Source organism: Impatiens glandulifera, chromosome 9 (assembly GCF_907164915.1).
Source record: "Impatiens glandulifera chromosome 9, dImpGla2.1, whole genome shotgun sequence".
Classification (NCBI taxonomy): Eukaryota; Viridiplantae; Streptophyta; class Magnoliopsida; order Ericales; family Balsaminaceae; genus Impatiens; species Impatiens glandulifera.
The window spans coordinates 32,863,044-32,881,235 of record NC_061870.1 but is presented as its reverse complement, the minus strand read 5'-3'; the positions used below and the strand labels follow the sequence as shown (position 1 = coordinate 32,881,235).

The 18,192-nt window shown below is 35.3% G+C and overlaps 6 protein-coding genes across 6 annotated transcripts; 1 reads left to right on the top strand and 5 right to left on the bottom strand.

Moving 5' to 3' along the window:
- Positions 1–177: 177 nt before the first annotated feature.
- Positions 178–1,302, bottom strand: LOC124915289 (cis-prenyltransferase 4, chloroplastic-like). Its single transcript, XM_047455981.1, has 3 exons — positions 908–1,302; positions 761–828; positions 178–660 (listed from the first exon to the last, which is right to left on the bottom strand). The coding sequence occupies exons 1-3, from the start codon at positions 1,250–1,252 to the stop codon at positions 213–215; spliced, it is 861 nt and encodes a 286-aa protein (XP_047311937.1). The 5' UTR covers positions 1,253–1,302; the 3' UTR covers positions 178–212.
- A 3,035-nt stretch (positions 1,303–4,337) lies between these two features.
- Positions 4,338–5,616, bottom strand: LOC124915625 ((S)-8-oxocitronellyl enol synthase CYC2). Its single transcript, XM_047456381.1, has one exon. It carries the CDS (start codon positions 5,551–5,553, stop codon positions 4,387–4,389), a length of 1,167 nt encoding a protein of 388 aa, XP_047312337.1. The 5' UTR covers positions 5,554–5,616; the 3' UTR covers positions 4,338–4,386.
- A 1,701-nt stretch (positions 5,617–7,317) lies between these two features.
- LOC124915628 (peptidyl-prolyl cis-trans isomerase CYP20-1-like) lies at positions 7,318–9,371 on the bottom strand. The gene is made up of 7 exons (XM_047456383.1): positions 9,216–9,371; positions 8,569–8,647; positions 8,375–8,422; positions 8,260–8,283; positions 7,912–8,094; positions 7,755–7,830; positions 7,318–7,663 (listed from the first exon to the last, which is right to left on the bottom strand). The coding sequence occupies exons 1-7, from the start codon at positions 9,279–9,281 to the stop codon at positions 7,525–7,527; spliced, it is 615 nt and encodes a 204-aa protein (XP_047312339.1). The 5' UTR covers positions 9,282–9,371; the 3' UTR covers positions 7,318–7,524.
- A 197-nt stretch (positions 9,372–9,568) lies between these two features.
- LOC124915626 (E3 ubiquitin-protein ligase APD2-like) lies at positions 9,569–12,250 on the top strand. The gene is made up of 10 exons (XM_047456382.1): positions 9,569–9,976; positions 10,171–10,277; positions 10,378–10,503; positions 10,629–10,725; positions 10,907–10,981; positions 11,052–11,134; positions 11,279–11,425; positions 11,509–11,581; positions 11,662–11,980; positions 12,072–12,250. Exons 1-10 carry the CDS (start codon positions 9,730–9,732, stop codon positions 12,145–12,147), a joined length of 1,350 nt encoding a protein of 449 aa, XP_047312338.1. The 5' UTR covers positions 9,569–9,729; the 3' UTR covers positions 12,148–12,250.
- LOC124915624 (putative serine/threonine-protein kinase-like protein CCR3) lies at positions 12,213–14,755 on the bottom strand. The gene has a single exon (XM_047456380.1). It carries the CDS (start codon positions 14,625–14,627, stop codon positions 12,315–12,317), a length of 2,313 nt encoding a protein of 770 aa, XP_047312336.1. The 5' UTR covers positions 14,628–14,755; the 3' UTR covers positions 12,213–12,314.
- Positions 14,756–16,448: 1,693 nt separating this feature from the next.
- LOC124916754 lies at positions 16,449–17,608 on the bottom strand. Its single transcript, XM_047457516.1, has 2 exons — positions 16,957–17,608; positions 16,449–16,859 (listed from the first exon to the last, which is right to left on the bottom strand). Exons 1-2 carry the CDS (start codon positions 17,516–17,518, stop codon positions 16,561–16,563), a joined length of 861 nt encoding a protein of 286 aa, XP_047313472.1. The 5' UTR covers positions 17,519–17,608; the 3' UTR covers positions 16,449–16,560.
- Between the last annotated feature and the right edge of the window lie 584 nt (positions 17,609–18,192).

The window sequence follows — 18,192 nt, the reverse complement described above, 5'->3', positions numbered from 1 at the left end:
ATGTTGGGAGGGCATCTTCTTAAGACGTGAGGGGTGGTCGTTTTTGCAGTTTATTGTTTAACTAAAAGAATAATAATTGTAGTCTTCATTTTTAACATAACCCATCTTCTTAATTAAGTCCCGCAGAGCAGAGCAGAGCAAGAAATCATCTTCAGATTTCTCCAAAGTTTCTATTGAATTTACCACCAATAAATTAACTAATAAGATATGCTTTATTGAACTCGTTCACCATAACGCCTTTGTCTGTGTTGGTAGGATCTCAAGGCCTTTAAGAAATCCTCTTCTCCAAAATCAGGCCACAGTGCATCGGAGAAGAAGAGCTCAGAATAGGCCAACTGCCACAAGAAGAAGTTGCTTAGTCTGAGTTCCCCACTTGTTCTTATGAGAAGATCCGGGTTTGGGTAAAGTGTACAGTTGGTCGACAATTCCTGGTCGATCAAGCTCTCGTTTATGTCTTCGGGTTCCATTGACTTGGCCCTTACCTTCTCTGCTATGTTCTTGCATGCCTTTAGGAGGTCACGACGTCCGCTGTAACTTATTGCAGCTACAAGATGGAGTCTTGAATTAGCCCTTGTAGATTCTTCTACTTTTGCAATTGTGTCTTGCAGAAACTTGGGCAGGCTTGAAAGGTCACCAATCATGGAAAAACGAATACCCTTTCTGCAAAAGTGTCTTAATTAACCATTCGGGCATCTTCTTCCTCAGAATCTTCAGTTTTGTTAATTGAAAAAAAAAACAATGTCTATATTAAAACACACACCTTATATAGTTCTCCAATTCTGATCTTAGCCATCTGTCAATCAGCATCATCAAGAAATCAGTCTCCTCCTGAATAGTAAGAACGCAAACTAGGTTGTTAGAAAAGTAATGAAGAGAGAAAGGAGAGGGGAATTTTTAAAAGATAAACCTTTGAGCGCTTCCAGTTCTCGTAGGAGAAGGCGTAAACAGAGAGGACAGAAATCCCCCATTTGCAAGATAGGTCTGTGAGGTCTGTTACAGATTTTATACCGGCCTCATGGCCGAAAACCTGCGGCTGTCCTCTCTGCTTTGCCCACCTCGAGTTCCCGTCCATGATGACGGCGACGTGCCGCGGCATCAGCTCTCGTTTGAGTCCTTCGGGCAGAGACAGCTTGTCGGCGCCGGTTATTGGATCCTCTGTCGATGAATAAGCTCGAGTGAAAACGTAGAATGTCGAAAGGGACGATGAAGCGACTGCTTTCTTGACGAAGAAAGTCGGCGATCGGATCGCCATTTTTGCTTTGCTATTGCAACAGTGCAAGCGGCGGATTTTTATTTGACAACAGAAGAAGGTTTTCAGTTATTTTCTAAAAATTTATTTTTATTAGTCAAACCAATTTCTATCTATTATCTATATATATATATATATAATGATGCTTAATTTTTAAAGTGTCCGGATTGCCGGGTCGAGAGCTGTGGTTAATTTGGATACTTGGGTCGGATTGTGGGTTGACCCGTTTTTAAATTTAAAACGGTTAAAAATAAAATTAAAAATGCTAGAGATATGTTTCGAACTTGCAACCTAACAAAACAAGTACAACTCTTTAACCAACTAGGCTACAAAGACTTTATATTTTAAATTCAACACCAAATTTGATAAACGCGGGACGTTTTAATATTAATATAAGTTCAACTTTTTAACTAACTAATCTATATATATATAATGATGCTTAATTTTTAAAGTGTCCGGATTGCCGGGTCGAGAGCTGTGGTTAATTTGGATACTTGGGTCGAATTGTGGGTTGACCCGTTTTTAAATTTAAAACGGTTAAAAATAAAATTAAAAATGCTAGAGATATGTTTCGAACTTGCAACCTAACAAAACAAGTACAACTCTTTAACCAACTAGGCTACAAAGACTTTATATTTTAAATTCAACACCAAATTTGATAAACGCGGGACGTTTTAATATTAATATAAGTTCAACTTTTTAACTAACTAATATATAATGTAATATATAATGATGTTGAGTAAATGGATATTTGGGTCGGATTGTGGGTTGACTCACCCATAAACTTAAAACGGTTAAAAATAAAATAAAAAATGTTATTCGTAATTTTTTTTCACGATTTTTATATTATTACTCGTGCAAATGCACGGGCTAAATGCTAGTTTTTATTAACCATAGTTAATTAAATGGAAATTGAGAAGATTAGTACAAGATCCCAGCATAAACCCACTTTAATTCACTTCAAATTTTAAAATATTAATTTTAAGAAATATTCAAAATTGCAAGTTATAATTAATTTTTTTTCTAGCCTGTTCTCATGATTGTTATTATTATTATTATTTTCAATTGTAGGCCTATTTATTTATTTTTCTTTCTTTTGGTTCTCAATTTTTATTTTTTTATTACTTTTAATGTTGGAGACATTTTTTTAGAAAAAAAAATTGGGTGAAGAAGTTTGTTTTTCATTCATAGATTTTATCTGGGTCATTTTTTTTGTATGTTATTTTAGCCTCTTTGAGGTTAGGTGTTTGACAATTTTGGCTTATTATTTTTTTAATTATTTTTTATCATTTTATTATAAATGAAAATTAATGTTTGATAAAAAAAAATATTATTTATCATTAAATCACCCCCAACTTTTGATATATATTAAAAAAATTAATTTTATTATAGGTTCGTGTTTTTATTATAAGTTCCGAATATGTTGTTGGTTTATGTTATATGAATGACAAATATTAGTAAATTGCATAACCTTAACATTTTTAAATATTACTTTATTTTTATAAAAAAATATTTCTATTTTACATATTTATGCACTAAACAATCCCCATAAATATCACATTTTTTTAAAATAGTCTTATTTATATTGAAAATAAATAATGAATACTATTTTAGAATCAAATTAATCCATTTTCATATTCACTTGTACTTTAAACTAGGTTCAATTATTTAACAACAATTATTTTGTAGGCAAATTTTAGTTTCTTATATTGGATATAATTATAACACTTTATAAAATTGGAAGCAAAAAATATATATAGTCTATTATCATCATCTTCTTCATCATTCATCATCTATATACGAACTATTAATATAACTGCAGCAAGCACCAGTAGAACAACTCTTTAACCAACTAGGCTACAAAAACTTTATATTTTAAATTCAACACCAAATTTGATAAACGCGGGACGTTTTAATATTAATATAAGTTCAACTTTTTAACTAACTAATATATAATGTAATATATAATGATGTTGAGTAAATGGATATTTGGGTCGGATTGTGGGTTGACTCACCCATAAACTTAAAACGGTTAAAAATAAAATAAAAAATGTTATTCGTAATTTTTTTTCACGATTTTTATATTATTACTCGTGCAAATGCACGGGCTAAATGCTAGTTTTTATTAACCATAGTTAATTAAATGGAAATTGAGAAGATTAGTACAAGATCCCAGCATAAACCCACTTTAATTCACTTCAAATTTTAAAATATTAATTTTAAGAAATATTCAAAATTGCAAGTTATAATTAATTTTTTTTCTAGCCTGTTCTCATGATTGTTATTATTATTATTATTTTCAATTGTAGGCCTATTTATTTATTTTTCTTTCTTTTGGTTCTCAATTTTTATTTTTTTATTACTTTTAATGTTGGAGACATTTTTTTAGAAAAAAAAATTGGGTGAAGAAGTTTGTTTTTCATTCATAGATTTTATCTGGGTCATTTTTTTTTGTATGTTATTTTAGCCTCTTTGAGGTTAGGTGTTTGACAATTTTGGCTTATTATTTTTTTAATTATTTTTTATCATTTTATTATAAATGAAAATTAATGTTTGATAAAAAAAAAATATTATTTATCATTAAATCACCCCCAACTTTTGATATATATTAAAAAAATTAATTTTATTATAGGTTCGTGTTTTTATTATAAGTTCCGAATATGTTGTTGGTTTATGTTATATGAATGACAAATATTAGTAAATTGCATAACCTTAACATTTTTAAATATTACTTTATTTTTATAAAAAAATATTTCTATTTTACATATTTATGCACTAAACAATCCCCATAAATATCACTTTTTTTTAAAATAGTCTTATTTATATTGAAAATAAATAATGAATACTATTTTAGAATCAAATTAATCCATTTTCATATTCACTTGTACTTTAAACTAGGTTCAATTATTTAACAACAATTATTTTGTAGGCAAATTTTAGTTTCTTATATTGGATATAATTATAACACTTTATAAAATTGGAAGCAAAAAATATATATGGTCTATTATCATCATCTTCTTCATCATTCATCATCTATATACGAACTATTAATATAACTGCAGCAAGCACCAGTAGAAGTAGTATAGTAATATATAGCAAGTAATAGAGCCATTGAATTTCTGCCATTGAACCTAGGCTTACGGGATGAGTTTCTCCTTTCTCATGATTTCAATCCAATACAAAATTGATTCAGTTGTATCACATCTTGTTCTGAATCCCATCCGATCAGCTTTCTCTCGCGTACCCAGCATTTTCACCGGACATCGGAATAAGCAATCCATGAATTCCCAGTTCGCCAGATCCCCAATCTCCGTCTCCACCAGTCCTTCTCTCTTTACTATCTCCTTCCAAACTCTCCCCATGTCCGCCATCGCCGCCGCAAACGTGAACTCCTCGGAGAAATTTTCCATCCGCGTTACTTCCACTCCAAATTTCATCCCTATGCTCGGCCATGCTTTCTTCCAGCTGAAGCTCTCACCGTTGATGGCGTTAAACGCCTGCCCTTGGCCGCTGTATTCGTGATCGCTTGTCGCCGCCCACACGTGCTGCTTCGCTACAAGTTGCGCATCGGAACCGTCGATAAACATCTCTTCCCAGCAATCTCTCGTGCCTCCAAATAGAAAGGGCATATTCAGGTACTTGCAGATCGTTCCGTACACACACAGAGTGCCCATAACATTGAATAACGTTCTCCTCGAACTCCCCATGATTAGACCCGGCCTATGCACCGACCATGACACTTTCCCGGCGAGTTTCTCCCGAAGAAGATCCTCCAATGCGTAGTAAAAGTTGTATTGCACAGGACGTGCTCGATGAATGTCCTCGCTGAAGAATCGAGGTGATTTGGAGTTAAAGGGGGCTTGGAGGGACACGTAATGCTTGGTCCCAGTTTGGAGAGAAAAGTGCTTCAGAGATTTGGCCCGTGGGAGAATGGCGTTGAGGGCATTGGCCATCATGGCTTTGTTCTGCTCGTAACATTCTTTAGTGTCTAATGGATGTTGTCCTGCCCAGGTGACCCAAAACATATGAGTCACATATTGGGGATCAAGATGAGAATTTAGCTTTTGATGGGTTTCTGTAGGATTGAGTAGGTCGCAGGAGATAAAATTGTATTTCTTAGGATTCTGAACAGCTGCTGGAATGGCCTCAGGCCGGCGGGCTATACCATAAACTTTCCATCCTGGTTCGGAGAGAAGCTTCTTGGCTAGTTCCTTCCCGACAAGGCCTGTTACCCCGAAGATGATTGCAACGTTTTCCATCAATTGAACAGATCCTAACAATCCATTGCATTTGTCTATCGTCATAGATCGTGGCAGAACGTGGAAATATAATATGTATTTCTTGATGAGGCTGAAATGGGGTAGATATAACTCAATGGAGGGAGGGATGCTTTCTTTTTATAACAGGTACATGATAATTCCCATCTCATACATGCATCATCTATCTTTAAAGTAATTAACAGACAATGTGTTCACACAGACCCCCTACGTGCGGCTACAAACATAATAAACTAGTTGTTTATACACTTTGGAAGATGTGTAAGATTGAGAGAGAAAGAAGGGTCATTTTCTTTTGGAGGGTAATTAAGTGGGGGTAGGGGAAGATACAAAGCTCCATAAAAGGGCCCATGAATTAAGGGGTGCTTCTTGGTTGAACATTGGAACTTTGAATGCCATTGCGTTGACTGCCCCCTTTTACATGGACCTGACTGAGAGGAAACTCCATTAAAAAATGGAGCTTTGTCCTGCTTCTCCACATAACTGCCCCCACTCATTTTGCTAATCTTGTCTCATTAGTGGCAATAATAAAAAAAAAGTAGGACTGCTTTAACCCTTAATTTAATACTTAGTTCTGACTTTTTCTTCATTTTCTAAACGGTTTCATTTGAAAACACAATTTCATTGGATTTTGTCATCTGAATTGGATTTAATTACCCACTTTGAAGAAGAAGAAGTATGTATACATTAGAGAGACTAGACTGATTCTACTAGTATTGGATTTTGGCATGTGTGAAAAGTGAAGATTTGGAGAGGCATCATGTGGATCTATCTTTGATCAAACTCCTCCTAAATATTGTACTTGAATCTAATAATAAGCAACAAACGTGAGCTTTTGCATTAGTTTGACCTAAACTGAACTGCACTGCACACCCAACTGGGCTTGGGGGGCTTGGGGGAGAACACGTCATTTATATGAAAAAAGAATTAATTTCATGTGGATGAGAATATGGTTTGCCAGCTTAAGACCAGTTCTTACGTTGTTGGCAGCTCAATCATAAGGGGGGTTTGCTTAAATGATTCTTCAAAAACAATGTATAATCTATCTTTTCCTATACTTTACTTGCCCGACAGTTAAGGACCAGCTTGAGACTAACAAATTTAACTAAAACAATTGGTTTCAATTACTTAATACTTTAAACTATTCTCAACTCCTTATCTTGATAACCCATTTACTCATTAAAATAGTGTTTTTCTTCTAGTAGGTGGAAAGTTCTTTTTTATATCTTTATTTTGCGTGGGGATGTTGAAGAACAGGAAGGTTCAAGGAACAAGGGACCTCTCCTCTCCACTCTATTTGGTGTTACCAAATATATTATTTAATGATTTTTATCAATTAAAATATAAGATAGCTGACGCTGACATATGCCTTGACAGCATCTAACAATAATTAATATATATATACCAGGATTAAATAATTGGTGTACTTATTTATTTTTATTTTTTTTATTTTAAGCTGAATTCTAGCCCTCCTTCCTTAGTAAATTTTGGGTTTTTACCTAATCCCTTTACTATACCATTCAATTAGCACACCACCAGCACTTGTTCGGATATGAATTATTTCAATAACCTTGGTGGTGATTTTGAATTGAGTGATACGATGAAATATAGGGCGAGTGAAATGATGTTTTTTTAATTTTTTTAATTTGAGTTATTGAAATAACTCTAATTGAAGAAGGTCATAATATAGTGAGCATCTTTGATTTTTGATTTTGTTTTAAACCAGGGATTAAGAGTTAAAGACTCTTTCCATCATCTTTGATTATTATCAAGCTTTATTGAGCCGCTTAATTTAATAAATATCAAAATCACTTTTCAAAGTATTTCAACTAAGCTTAGAGACAATGTTATGAATAACAACACTCTTGAAAATGTTCTATCATGATAATTATTTGATTACAGAGATAAACACACATCGTATAGAGGTAACAAAATCATGGAAATGTTCTATCATGATAATTATTTTTAGAGGTAACAAAATCATTCTGCGTAGACCAACTATAGAGGAAGTTCGCCACTATCTGCTATGACCACCTTGCTTTTGGGGGTACCACTCTGATTGCCTTGAGCTTCAACTTTGTAAACTACATCCATTCCTGATAACACCTTCCCAAACACAACATGTCGACCATCCAGCCTGCATTAATAAACATATTGTTTATTGGTTTGACAAAATAAATAGCCAAGTTTCTATTTTATGCTCTGATTAGTTTAGGTTTTACACTTACCAGCTAGTTGTGACAGTTGTGATGAAGAACTGAGACCCATTGGTGTTTTTGCCAGAGTTGGCCATAGAAAGAATCCCTGTAAACATCGAATCCTCAGTGGGGGCAGGAATTTCAGAGCAGTAAGTAGTATTCATGAAAATGGATAGAACCTTCATACCTGGACCAGTGTGCTTTATCTTGAAATTTTCATCAGCAAACTTTTCGCCATAGATTGATTCTCCACCTCTTCCATCACCTAGAGTAAAATCACCTCCTTGGATCATAAAGCTGGGAATAATTCTGTGGAAAGAGCTTCCTTTGTAGTGAAGAGGTTTTCCACTTTTTCCAATACCATGCTCCCCTGAAAATATCCAAATCATCACATACAAGCATATCTGTAAAGAAAGCATGGTTCAAGATCCAAAAGCTAAATCACAGGGATTAATCATGGCTTAGGTTGATTGAAAGCTCAAATTAGTACATCTTGTTGACTAAAATGATAAAGAAACTGGTTATTCTGGTTTACCTGTGCACAATGCTCGGAAATTTTCTGCACAAGATGAGATTCAGAACTCACAATCAGTGAAATTTAGCAAAACCCAAGTACAACAAAGGAGTTTAAATCTGAGAAATGCACATACCGGCTGTTTTAGGGACTGCATTCCCAAAAAGACCAATCTCAATGCGTCCTGGAAACAAATGAATGTAAATATCAGATTTTTCACCATTGAATTTAACACTTTATGGGCCATTCTGTCACAATAGACTTAAACAGTTTAATTATCATCAGCCAGTAGCCACTGCTGTTGTGTTCCATTCACATATAATTACATACCGGCTGGTTTTCCAGCAATCTCAATGTCAAAATAAACCTTGTGAGTCACTTCCTTCAGCTTCTTACTTGACTTATCTGCCTGGCCAAACAATTCCCAAATACCATCAGTCCAAAAATCCTATTCTTTTTAGTTTGTGCTGAACCTTTTACGCAAATCATTTGTTTTGTGTAACATAGTATCATACTGTTTAAGTATGATTGTAATACACATTATATTTAGTGATTATGTTTATAATTGTTTAGGTTCAACTTGTACAGTACATTTTAAGTTGATCAGGTCAAGGAAGTAGTTTCTCTTTTGTACATGATGTAATCTAACCTTTAGATGTTAACCTTATACCCTGAAAATCTAGAAATGGGAAACTACCCAATGTATTTGAGGAAACTCTTTAAATCTTGAGTTCATCCTTTTACCTTAACTTTTTTTTATTGTAGATCAGCGTTTGTTATTGATGTTTTATTTACATGAGAGCGATCTGAGAAGGTTTAACCTAATCTATCGTTCAGATGCAACCCTATGAAGGAATCTTAGACTTTAGCATAATCCAATAGTTCGAAGCTAGCTAGTGAGTTTCGATAAAGCATTGAAATCTGGTGATTTAGGTCCTTGGCTAGATTAACTTCACATGAGTCGGAAAACGAAGTACCTGAGCTAGAGATACGACTGCAAAGAAGAGAAAGATCCATGCCATTTTTGTTGTAGACGATCCCATTCTCTCTCGATCTCGATCTTGATTTTTCGATTCAGGAAAACCAAGAAATGGGCAAAAGAATGTTTTTTTTTTTTAACTGTCAATCAATCAAGAAATTGGAGGACTAAGGCCCATTATGAAAGTTAATTGCCATTTTTCTGGGCTCAGCCTTATCGTAGCCGAGCCCAATCGCATCGAAATCGCGTTCGCGATTACGGTGAATCAAACGCAATTAGGCGTTTCCGTGGGCGTTTGGATATATTTGTAATATACAGAATGAAAATGACGTCTAACAAACCTTCGTCGCGCGGGAAGAACTAATTTTATTGATGGTGGAGACTGGAGAGTCTCGTTGAAGAAGAGACTAGTAGTTGGCGACAGAAAATCCAACCAAGCTCCTTTCAACAATGATCCATTCCGACCACATCACCAGCTTCTTTCAGATCCATCAATCTCTAGCTTCTGTTGGATGGACGACGACGACGACAACCACACGTCGCCTCTTCTTCCTTCACCTCCTCCTAATTCCATCGAGGAGCCGTCTTCTTCCGCTTCCCAGTCACAGATTTATGAGAATGCCGTCGGAGAAGACGACACACGCCGCCGGCCGGAAACTTCTTATCGGATTAACATAACTGTATTTGGTGGGGTATCCAGACGGATAAATGACGACGTGTTATCCTGCCTAATCGTGCTCGTCGCCTTTTGGTTCTTCGGTCTGTACCCTATTGCACCATCTTCTTCTTTTTATGTTATCTTTCATTTTTGCTTGAATAAAAAAAATACTAAATTAGTAGTAGCAGAAGTGGAATTGTATTAATTACCTTTCAATGAACTCAACATGTTCAAGTTCTGTTCCTGTTCTTTTGAATTAGTTTCAATTATATATTATTTATTTCCTTACAAGCAGCATCCATGTTTATGATATTTGGACTCTATGGGACTATGAACTTGCAACTTGGTCCAAATTGCTCGCGCATGCTACAAGTTAATCCATTTTTTGTCCAGACAATTAGGGTCAGTAGCTTCCATTTCCTTCCTGTCTATTCAACTCTTGATTGTTTCTTCTTGTTCTAATCTTCTAGATGTTTATTGATTTTATTCATCTATTGATAAGGCTGAAGAAATTGATGATTCAAGAAACGGTCTTATGCTCTATGGATTCTATGATATCCCACCTCTGGATACAGAAGTAACATGGTCTGAAACACACAATATGTTGATTCCATCCAACTTTCACAAGGTAAAGTTTACTCAAAAACTAATTTATTGGATTTTTTCCATTCCCCCCCAATTTGTATCTGTTTAAACCCAATTTCTTAAATTATTGCTTTTGTAATGGCATGAGCTATGGATTTGTTTTTGCAGGATTGGGCTCACTTTCTTAATAAAGGATCTGAAATGAATATCTCTTACAGTGTCAAGTCCTCCAGTTCGATACCATTGTCTCTCATAATAGCTGAGGGTAAGCTTATTCGAACTTTGAGGTGACTACAATAATCCCGAGATATCTTTCTGATGTGGTTTCCTAATCATTCAACAAAGTTATTTTAATTTCCCGATCTAAATCATTGACAATAGAATAGAGTATTCATATGCATAACTTGAAGCTTTGTAGTCTCATTATTGTTGTAAAATTCTTGCAGGGAGAGAGAACCTGGTAGAATGGATGGAGGATCCATCATACCCAAATACAACATTGTCTTGGAACATTATTCAAGGTGTCCAACATGATAGTAATTTTACTTCTGGTGGCTTCCTATTATGACGGTATTATTTTTGTTTCCACAGGAAATGGCATAATCCACCAGAAAATACAGAAGTCTTACATGTATTATATTGCAGTGGGTAATTTGAACTCCATGGAAGTGGAGGTAATCAAGTTTGAAAGCAAATATTATTCTTGCTTATCCATATTGCTGTGATTTATAGCATTGCCAATCTTTCTCCATATATAAAGGTTCTGAAAACACGACAACTATTTTTAGCATACTTGTCTGTTGTTCAACATGGATTAGGTTCAACTAAATTTCACTATCAAGGGCATCATGTACAACACAACTAATGCATTTTACAAGTGTTCCTTGAGTCGCCGGCTATGTAGTTACAATCTTTTCATCTATGGAACAAATTATGCGCTTGTAACTTCACCACCAATACCTCAGGTAGAAATCGAATCCCAGATGCCTTTTTGTATGTTATCGGAGGTTCCCTTTAGATAATATTCTTGCTTGTTTGATTCATACAGTCTTTGCCATACTTTGACTGGTATGTCAAGTTTGCTTATGGACCACGCTTGATAACATACATCACTGGTTCTGGTAAACATTGTTCAGTTCTCAATACTTAAAAATATCTGTTCAGATTTATCAAACATCTGCCTCATGGATGTTTGTTATAGGCATGATGACAGTGATCATCCTATTGGCACTTAGAATATGCGGCATGTTGCAAATATTTACTGAAGAAGCAAGAGGAATGCAAGCGAGGGATTTTATAAGCGACAGAACTCCATTGATTCTGCATAAAGATGATGATCTATTGAGTTGGGGTTCTTCGTATGATTCTATCTCAGACGAGGAGGAGGAGGAGGAGTCTCTTGATATTAGGAGGTCGGTAGATGATGCTCAGCGCACTTGTGTGAAATGCAGTGATGCGGAGAAGAACTGTTTTTTCCTTCCATGTGGACATGGTGTTGTTTGTTTTTCGTGTGGAATACGGTAAATTAATGCAATATTGATAGTGTATGATATATTGGCCTAAAATGTAATATGGTTAATTATGGAGTGTGTGTTGTTAAACAATTTGCAGGACTAAGGAAGAGGGTGGAACTTGCCCAATTTGCCAGAGGGAAATAAAGAAAGTGAGGAAGATATTCACAGTTTGAGAGAAGGGGCTATATATATGGTATTGTACAAGTTAGTTCCTTTAACATCTATAGTTATTTTGCTGTTGCTGGAAATGAATTCTATATTTTCAAGAATATTTAATTGTGGATACAAAAAAGCTGATTGTTAAAATTCTTGATATCGAGTTTGTTTGTTTAGCTAATAATTAAGGAAGAAAAGAAGAAGTGGTTCCTTGTTCACATAGAGCAAAAGCTCTCTCCAAATTTGCAACAATCTCCCCAATGTTGGGTCTCTCTCTCCCTTCCAAGCTCACAGAACGCACTGCCATGTAAGCCAGCACCTCCACCGCCTCTTCCTCAGCCTCGCTCCTTTCCATGGGCTCTACCCTTCTGTCCAAAACTGCCAACAATTCTCCGTTCATTATCCGTTTCCGAGCGTAATCCACCACCCCAATCGGACCCAACCCTGGGCCATCCTTGAAAACGGCTCTCTTGCCCGTCAGCAGCTCTAGCAGCACCACCCCTAAACTGTAGATGTCGCTCTTAACCGTGAGAATGTTAAGAACGTAGTACTCCGGATCGATGTATCCGACCGTGCCGACTGCCTTGGTTGACATCACCGCCTCCTGATCGGACTTAGGACCCATTAGGGATAATCCGAAGTCGGAAACCTTAGCTGTCCAATCAGAGTCGAGGAGAATGTTGGACGACTTGATATCTCTGTGGATAACCGGGGGAACTGCGTAGTTGTGTAGGTACTCGATCCCTCTGGCGGCGTCTAGTGCTATTTTGATCCTCATTTTCCAACAACTCAACATGTTGTTCTTGTTCTTGTTGTTGTGGAGATGGTCGTGTAGAGATCCGTTTCTCATGTACTCGTAAACCAGAAGCCTCTCTTCCTTGTCTTTCTCTTGGCAATATCCGATCAGGCCAACCAGGTGCTTGTGATTGAGCCTAGACAATGACGCCAATTCCGACCCAAACGCTGTCTCCTTCTCTTGTAACTTCATCCTTTCAGGGTTCATGTCGCCTCTCTTGATTGCCACCTCTCGCCCGTCAAACAGTTTTCCTCTGTACACCGTCCCGAAACTTCCCCCGCCAATCTTGTTTTCTTCTGCAAAATTTCCCGTTGCGGCTGATAGCTCAACCAAAGAGAATTCCTCAGCTTTGTCAGCATGCTGCGACGAAGTTCCACTCCTCTGGCGATTCAGTTTCAAAGAGCCGCCACCGCATTTTACACTATTCTCTCCGTCAATTGTCCTGTCCTGCAAAATCCGGCAAACTCCTAACCTCCATAAGAGGTAACCAATTGAGCAAATGCCAGCAACAAGTCCGATGGATCCAACAATGCCAAAAGCCAAAAGCAACCTTTCTTTGGCACCCCGATGAGGATATAGAGGCTGTGGCGAAGATCCAGGCGGCAAAGGCGGTGGAAGGAACGCCGGAATAGGAAGCTCAATGTCGCATGATTTGCATATACTTGTTGAACCGGCACAAAGGTTGGCCGAGTTAGGGAAAATCCCACAGATACTGCAAGAAGATTCCTTACATGGGCCTGGAATCACTGTTAACAGGGGAAGAGAGAGAAGCCCGGCCGACCAGCCCGGCCCCCAGCACACAACTGTCAGATTCTTGGTCGTTATCCCACAAGTTATCCCCCAACCAGCGGTTATGGACTCAAAGGAAAGGGTTTTAATCGGATTGTTATAATATTCAAACCCATTGAAGTTGAACCCTCTTCCCCAGCAAAGGACTAACCCGTTTATCCTTCTGATGGCGCAAGTGTGATTTGTCCCCAAAGCCAAATTTGCGAATTCAAAGTTAGAGTGAGAAGGGACGTCAAGTTGACCGTCTGCATTGTTTCCTTTACAGATTAAACTTCCGTCTTCCATTAATCCACAGGCGTGGGATTTACCTGCGACAAAGTTTACCATGGTGTAGTTACTAAATTCCTTTTGAATTTGAGCTCCGATTTGGTTTCCCCAACAGACGATTTTCTTTTCCTTCTTCGTTATCCCACAAGAGAACCCACCACCGGAAGTGATCGAATCAAACGCTGTAATATCAGCCTCCTCCTGTGGTGCCGGAAATCTCTTCCAGCAAGAGGCGGCGCCACTGCCGACATGAATGGCGCAGACCTGGGAGGTTCCTCCGACGGTTAAATCCGTTAAAGGGTGGTCAGCACTGTAGTAAATTCGCTTAGGGTGGAAATGGTTAGTGTCCCAACAAAGGAGGCTGAAACCGCCAGACCTGAGGCCACATAATAATCCAGGGCCGCCGGAGATAGATTCGAAGGAGACATTGGGAGAGATGAAAAAAGTTTGTCCGGCTCTAAAGCATTGAATTCTCTGAGTGGTGTTACCCGCAAGGATGCCGCATACTGTGGTGGAGACACCATTGTTGCTGATACTGATGGTAGTGGAGGTGGAGATGAGAGCAGCTACAAGCGGCGGCGGCGACGGAGACAATGATACGAGGAAGAAGAGTATGATTGTATGGGAGAGAAGAGGCTTCTTCATGTGAAGAGTTGGGATTGATCGGAGAAGAAAGAGCCTGTATTTTCCTTCTTCATTGCTCTGTCTGTTTCTTGATTATGGAAGAACAAGGGTGGAGAAGAAGGAAAGGAAGGCAGACTGCAGAAGTAGAATGATTGGAATGGAAGAAGGAGGTGGAGATGGTGAATGGACCCACAAAAGGAATGAGTTTGGAACAGTTTCCCAAACTAACCTTGTTTGGCGTTCACTTTCCCAAACTAACCTAGTTTGTTCATTTATTCCCAAACTAACCTAGTTTACTATTCAAACTCAGTTTTTATTTTTATTTTTATTTTTTTTCACATTTCAAATTTATTATATATATATATATATATATATATTTAAATTATTATTTATATGAACTAAATTATTTATATTTTGATATATATTTTAAATTATTATTTTTATAAATTTAATTATTTATATTTTGATATATAATTTAAATTATTTTCTTATAAATTTAATTATTTATATTTTGAATAGTAAAAAAATAAATTTATGGGGATGAAAATCATACTGCCACATATATATATATAAATATATATATATAATAAATTTGAAATGTAATATATATATATATATATATTAAAATATAAATAATTAAATTTATAAGAAAATAATTTAAATTATATATCAAAATATAAATAATTAAATTTATAAAAATAATAATTTAAAATATATATCAAAATATAAATAATTTAGTTCATATAAATAATAATTTAAATAAATTTGAAATGTGAAAAAAAATAAAAAAAAAAATAAAAACTGAGTTTGAATAGTAAACTAGGTTAGTTTGGGAATAAATGAACAAACTAGGTTAGTTTGGGAAAGTGAACGCCAAACAAGGTTAGTTTGGGAAACTGTTCATGAGTTTGTCTACCCACGCGATTTGAACTGTATATCCGTAAAGTATAAAATTTCGTTAACAGTTTTCTTCTTCTTTTTATTTTGTTCTGTAGAGCTCTTTTTTCTTAACTTTACCTTTACTTTATTTTGATTGTATATTAAAATATATATATATATATATATGAAAGTTGTCAATTGGCAACCAACAAAAATCTTACCATTTCTTTTCCTTTACGAAACTACAAAATTATTATTATTATTGTGGCCTGAATTTATTCTCACAAAATTATAATTTTAATTGCAGAAATGAGATAATTTTTCTAATGTATTGGTATTTACATGTTTAGTAGTACTAGTACGCTGCACACAACAAAATTCACCATTATATCAATTTATATTTTATATAACCTCATCCTTGGAATAAATCCAATAGAATCTAGCCTCTTTAATATATTGAATTTAGTTGTGACAGAAATCTCCAGTATTTTAAACTAAAATATTATCCGTGAATAAATTTTGTATAATGTAATGTTATTAAATTGATATAAATACAGCATGCATGATCTGGCTTCGTATGAAAGATTTTCCAGCTAGATCAATCAATACACTTGGAGCTTGGACTACAAAATTTCTCATTTTATAATAAGTAAGGCGTGACAAATTGTTATTTCTATATATGTCAAATCATCATTCAGCTGTTGACACTTTTCAAATGATTCTCTAGTAAACTGCTACTTATCTGTAAAATATACTAGAAAATACAAAGTACAAACAATATCTTCTTTTTTATTACTATTATTAAATAACGGTTTGGGTTTGACCAAGCTTTAATATATATATAACTAGCTATATATTTTTTAAGTCTTAATCTTATAATAACTCAATTAAAATAACTTAATGACCAGAATCAAAATTCACCTATTCAGACAACTCTGATCCACTTTTATAAACACAGGCTAATACAACCAATGAGACAAAATTTACAAGATTGGCATATAAAAAGTGAATTAAATAAAAAAAAAAAGATAAAAGATGTATTTGAATGTGGTTCATGATCAAAGTAATACAATCTTCAATTCATCTCTTCTAGGATCTCCCTCAACAAAATCTCTGTAATACAATCTCCAATCTCTTCAAATTCTTGAAGCTTTGAAGCTTCTCCATAATCCCATCTTGATCTAGCCATCTCTTCTTCAGAAATTCTTCCAATTTCATTCCACATCTTTCTCTTTTTGCTGCGCCATTTGCTGTTGTTGGGCATCCTATTATTATTATTATTATAGAATGAGCTAATTAATAGATTAGTTCTTGGCGATGTCAACAAGAGCTTGAAATTCCCCCTCATCAAATGTATTTCTTCTGTCTCATTCACTGTCATAAAATTAATAAACTAGTATCAGAAAGATGAAAAAGAAGAAGATGAAAACAGAGTAATTTCTCTCTAAGTTGTGATTACAAAGAAAAGCACCTGGTGTAGAAAGATCTGAACTTGTGGTGGCGAATTCATCAATGTCGAGTACTGAAACAGGGCTCCAATCAGAATCGCTTTCAGCTTCCTCATCTATTTTCTTCTTTTTGCCGCTGCTCTCGTATGGATCTTCATTGGGATTTCGATTCTCTTTACTATTTGAATAAACTTTCCTTCGTTCTTGATTTCTTTTCTTCAATTTCCCATAACCCATCTTAGATCTATCATCCTTCTTTGATCTAAATTTCTTCTCAAAACTCAAAATGAAGAAATGATCATCTTCAAGCTCAGCATAATTTGGTTCTTCGCGGCGAAGACGACTCACCTGACTCGACTCGTTGTTCATCGGTAAAGAGTCCAACCCCATGAGTCTGGCTACCAGACAGGGAGCTGACATGGCATATAAATTATCGCCGGCGCCGGCGGATGAGTGGTTTGACGGCGGGAGAGAATTGGAACAGAAGAGGAGACGCCGGATCATGGTGGAGAAAAAGCCGGCGGGAGAGGAGAATCTGGTTTGGTATGGGGTAGAGGATGAAGATGAAGAAAGAGGGTTTTTCATGATTATTGTTGTTCTGTAAACTGTACATCAGCTCTGTAACATCTGTGTTTGAATAAAGATACAAGCTTGGAAGAGCCGTTGAATTTCAAAGTAAAAGGTAGAGAGAGAATATGAAAAAAGCACAAGTTCATGCAAAAAGATGTCATTTTTAAGTTGGTTTGTTGGCGGGCTTTTGAGTTTGAATAATAAATTTGATCATCTCACCTAATAATACATAAACTCATTAAATGTGTCACATTTGATTAATTCAAACTTTAAATTAAAGTGATAAGTGTTTAACCATATAAGTAAGTTTCTCTCTTGATAATAATATGATTTTGATATAAAAAGACATGTTATGATATTATATGATTATGTTTATTGCCTATCTCAACTTTGTGATCATATGTATATGCAAGCATGAATTGTTGTTACAAAAGAGAAAAACTTTAGAAATTGTATTTATAATTAATTTATAATCACATAAAATCATTAAATTTTAAAGATCTTACAAGTTTATTTCTATTTAATTTCGTAAACATATCTAGAATTGTTAATTGAAAAAAAATAGTTTTGGAGAATCCATATTTTGGGTCAAATATAAATTTTTTTAATATAAAAATGATAATATTTTTATTTTTTTCAAATAAAAAAATATATATAAATTTGAGTTTAATCTCAAATACCTGAAAATT

Bases quoted from the DNA above. Each gene is read 5' to 3' on its own strand.
- LOC124915626 (XM_047456382.1), top strand. From the start codon at position 9,730: ATGGACGACGACGACGACAACCACACGTCGCCTCTTCTTCCTTCACCT. The intron at 11,582-11,661 runs GTAAACATTGTT...TGTTTGTTATAG, and splicing joins AACATACATCACTGGTTCTG to GCATGATGACAGTGATCATC. The intron at 11,981-12,071 runs GTAAATTAATGC...AACAATTTGCAG, and splicing joins TGTTTTTCGTGTGGAATACG to GACTAAGGAAGAGGGTGGAA.
- LOC124915625 (XM_047456381.1), bottom strand. From the start codon at position 5,553: ATGACGATAGACAAATGCAATGGATTGTTAGGATCTGTTCAATTGATG.
- LOC124915628 (XM_047456383.1), bottom strand. From the start codon at position 9,281: ATGGGATCGTCTACAACAAAAATGGCATGGATCTTTCTCTTCTTTGCA. The intron at 8,095-8,259 runs GTAAACCAGAAT...GGATATTTTCAG, and splicing joins TTTCCGAGCATTGTGCACAG to GGGAGCATGGTATTGGAAAA. The intron at 7,664-7,754 runs GTAAGTGTAAAA...TTATTAATGCAG, and splicing joins ACAACTGTCACAACTAGCTG to GCTGGATGGTCGACATGTTG.
- LOC124916754 (XM_047457516.1), bottom strand. From the start codon at position 17,518: ATGAAAAACCCTCTTTCTTCATCTTCATCCTCTACCCCATACCAAACC. The intron at 16,860-16,956 runs GTGCTTTTCTTT...ATTTTATGACAG, and splicing joins TTCAGATCTTTCTACACCAG to TGAATGAGACAGAAGAAATA.
- LOC124915624 (XM_047456380.1), bottom strand. From the start codon at position 14,627: ATGAAGAAGCCTCTTCTCTCCCATACAATCATACTCTTCTTCCTCGTA.
- LOC124915289 (XM_047455981.1), bottom strand. From the start codon at position 1,252: ATGGCGATCCGATCGCCGACTTTCTTCGTCAAGAAAGCAGTCGCTTCA. The intron at 829-907 runs GTTTATCTTTTA...CTTACTATTCAG, and splicing joins AGAACTGGAAGCGCTCAAAG to GAGGAGACTGATTTCTTGAT. The intron at 661-760 runs GTGTGTGTTTTA...ACACTTTTGCAG, and splicing joins GAATTGGAGAACTATATAAG to AAAGGGTATTCGTTTTTCCA.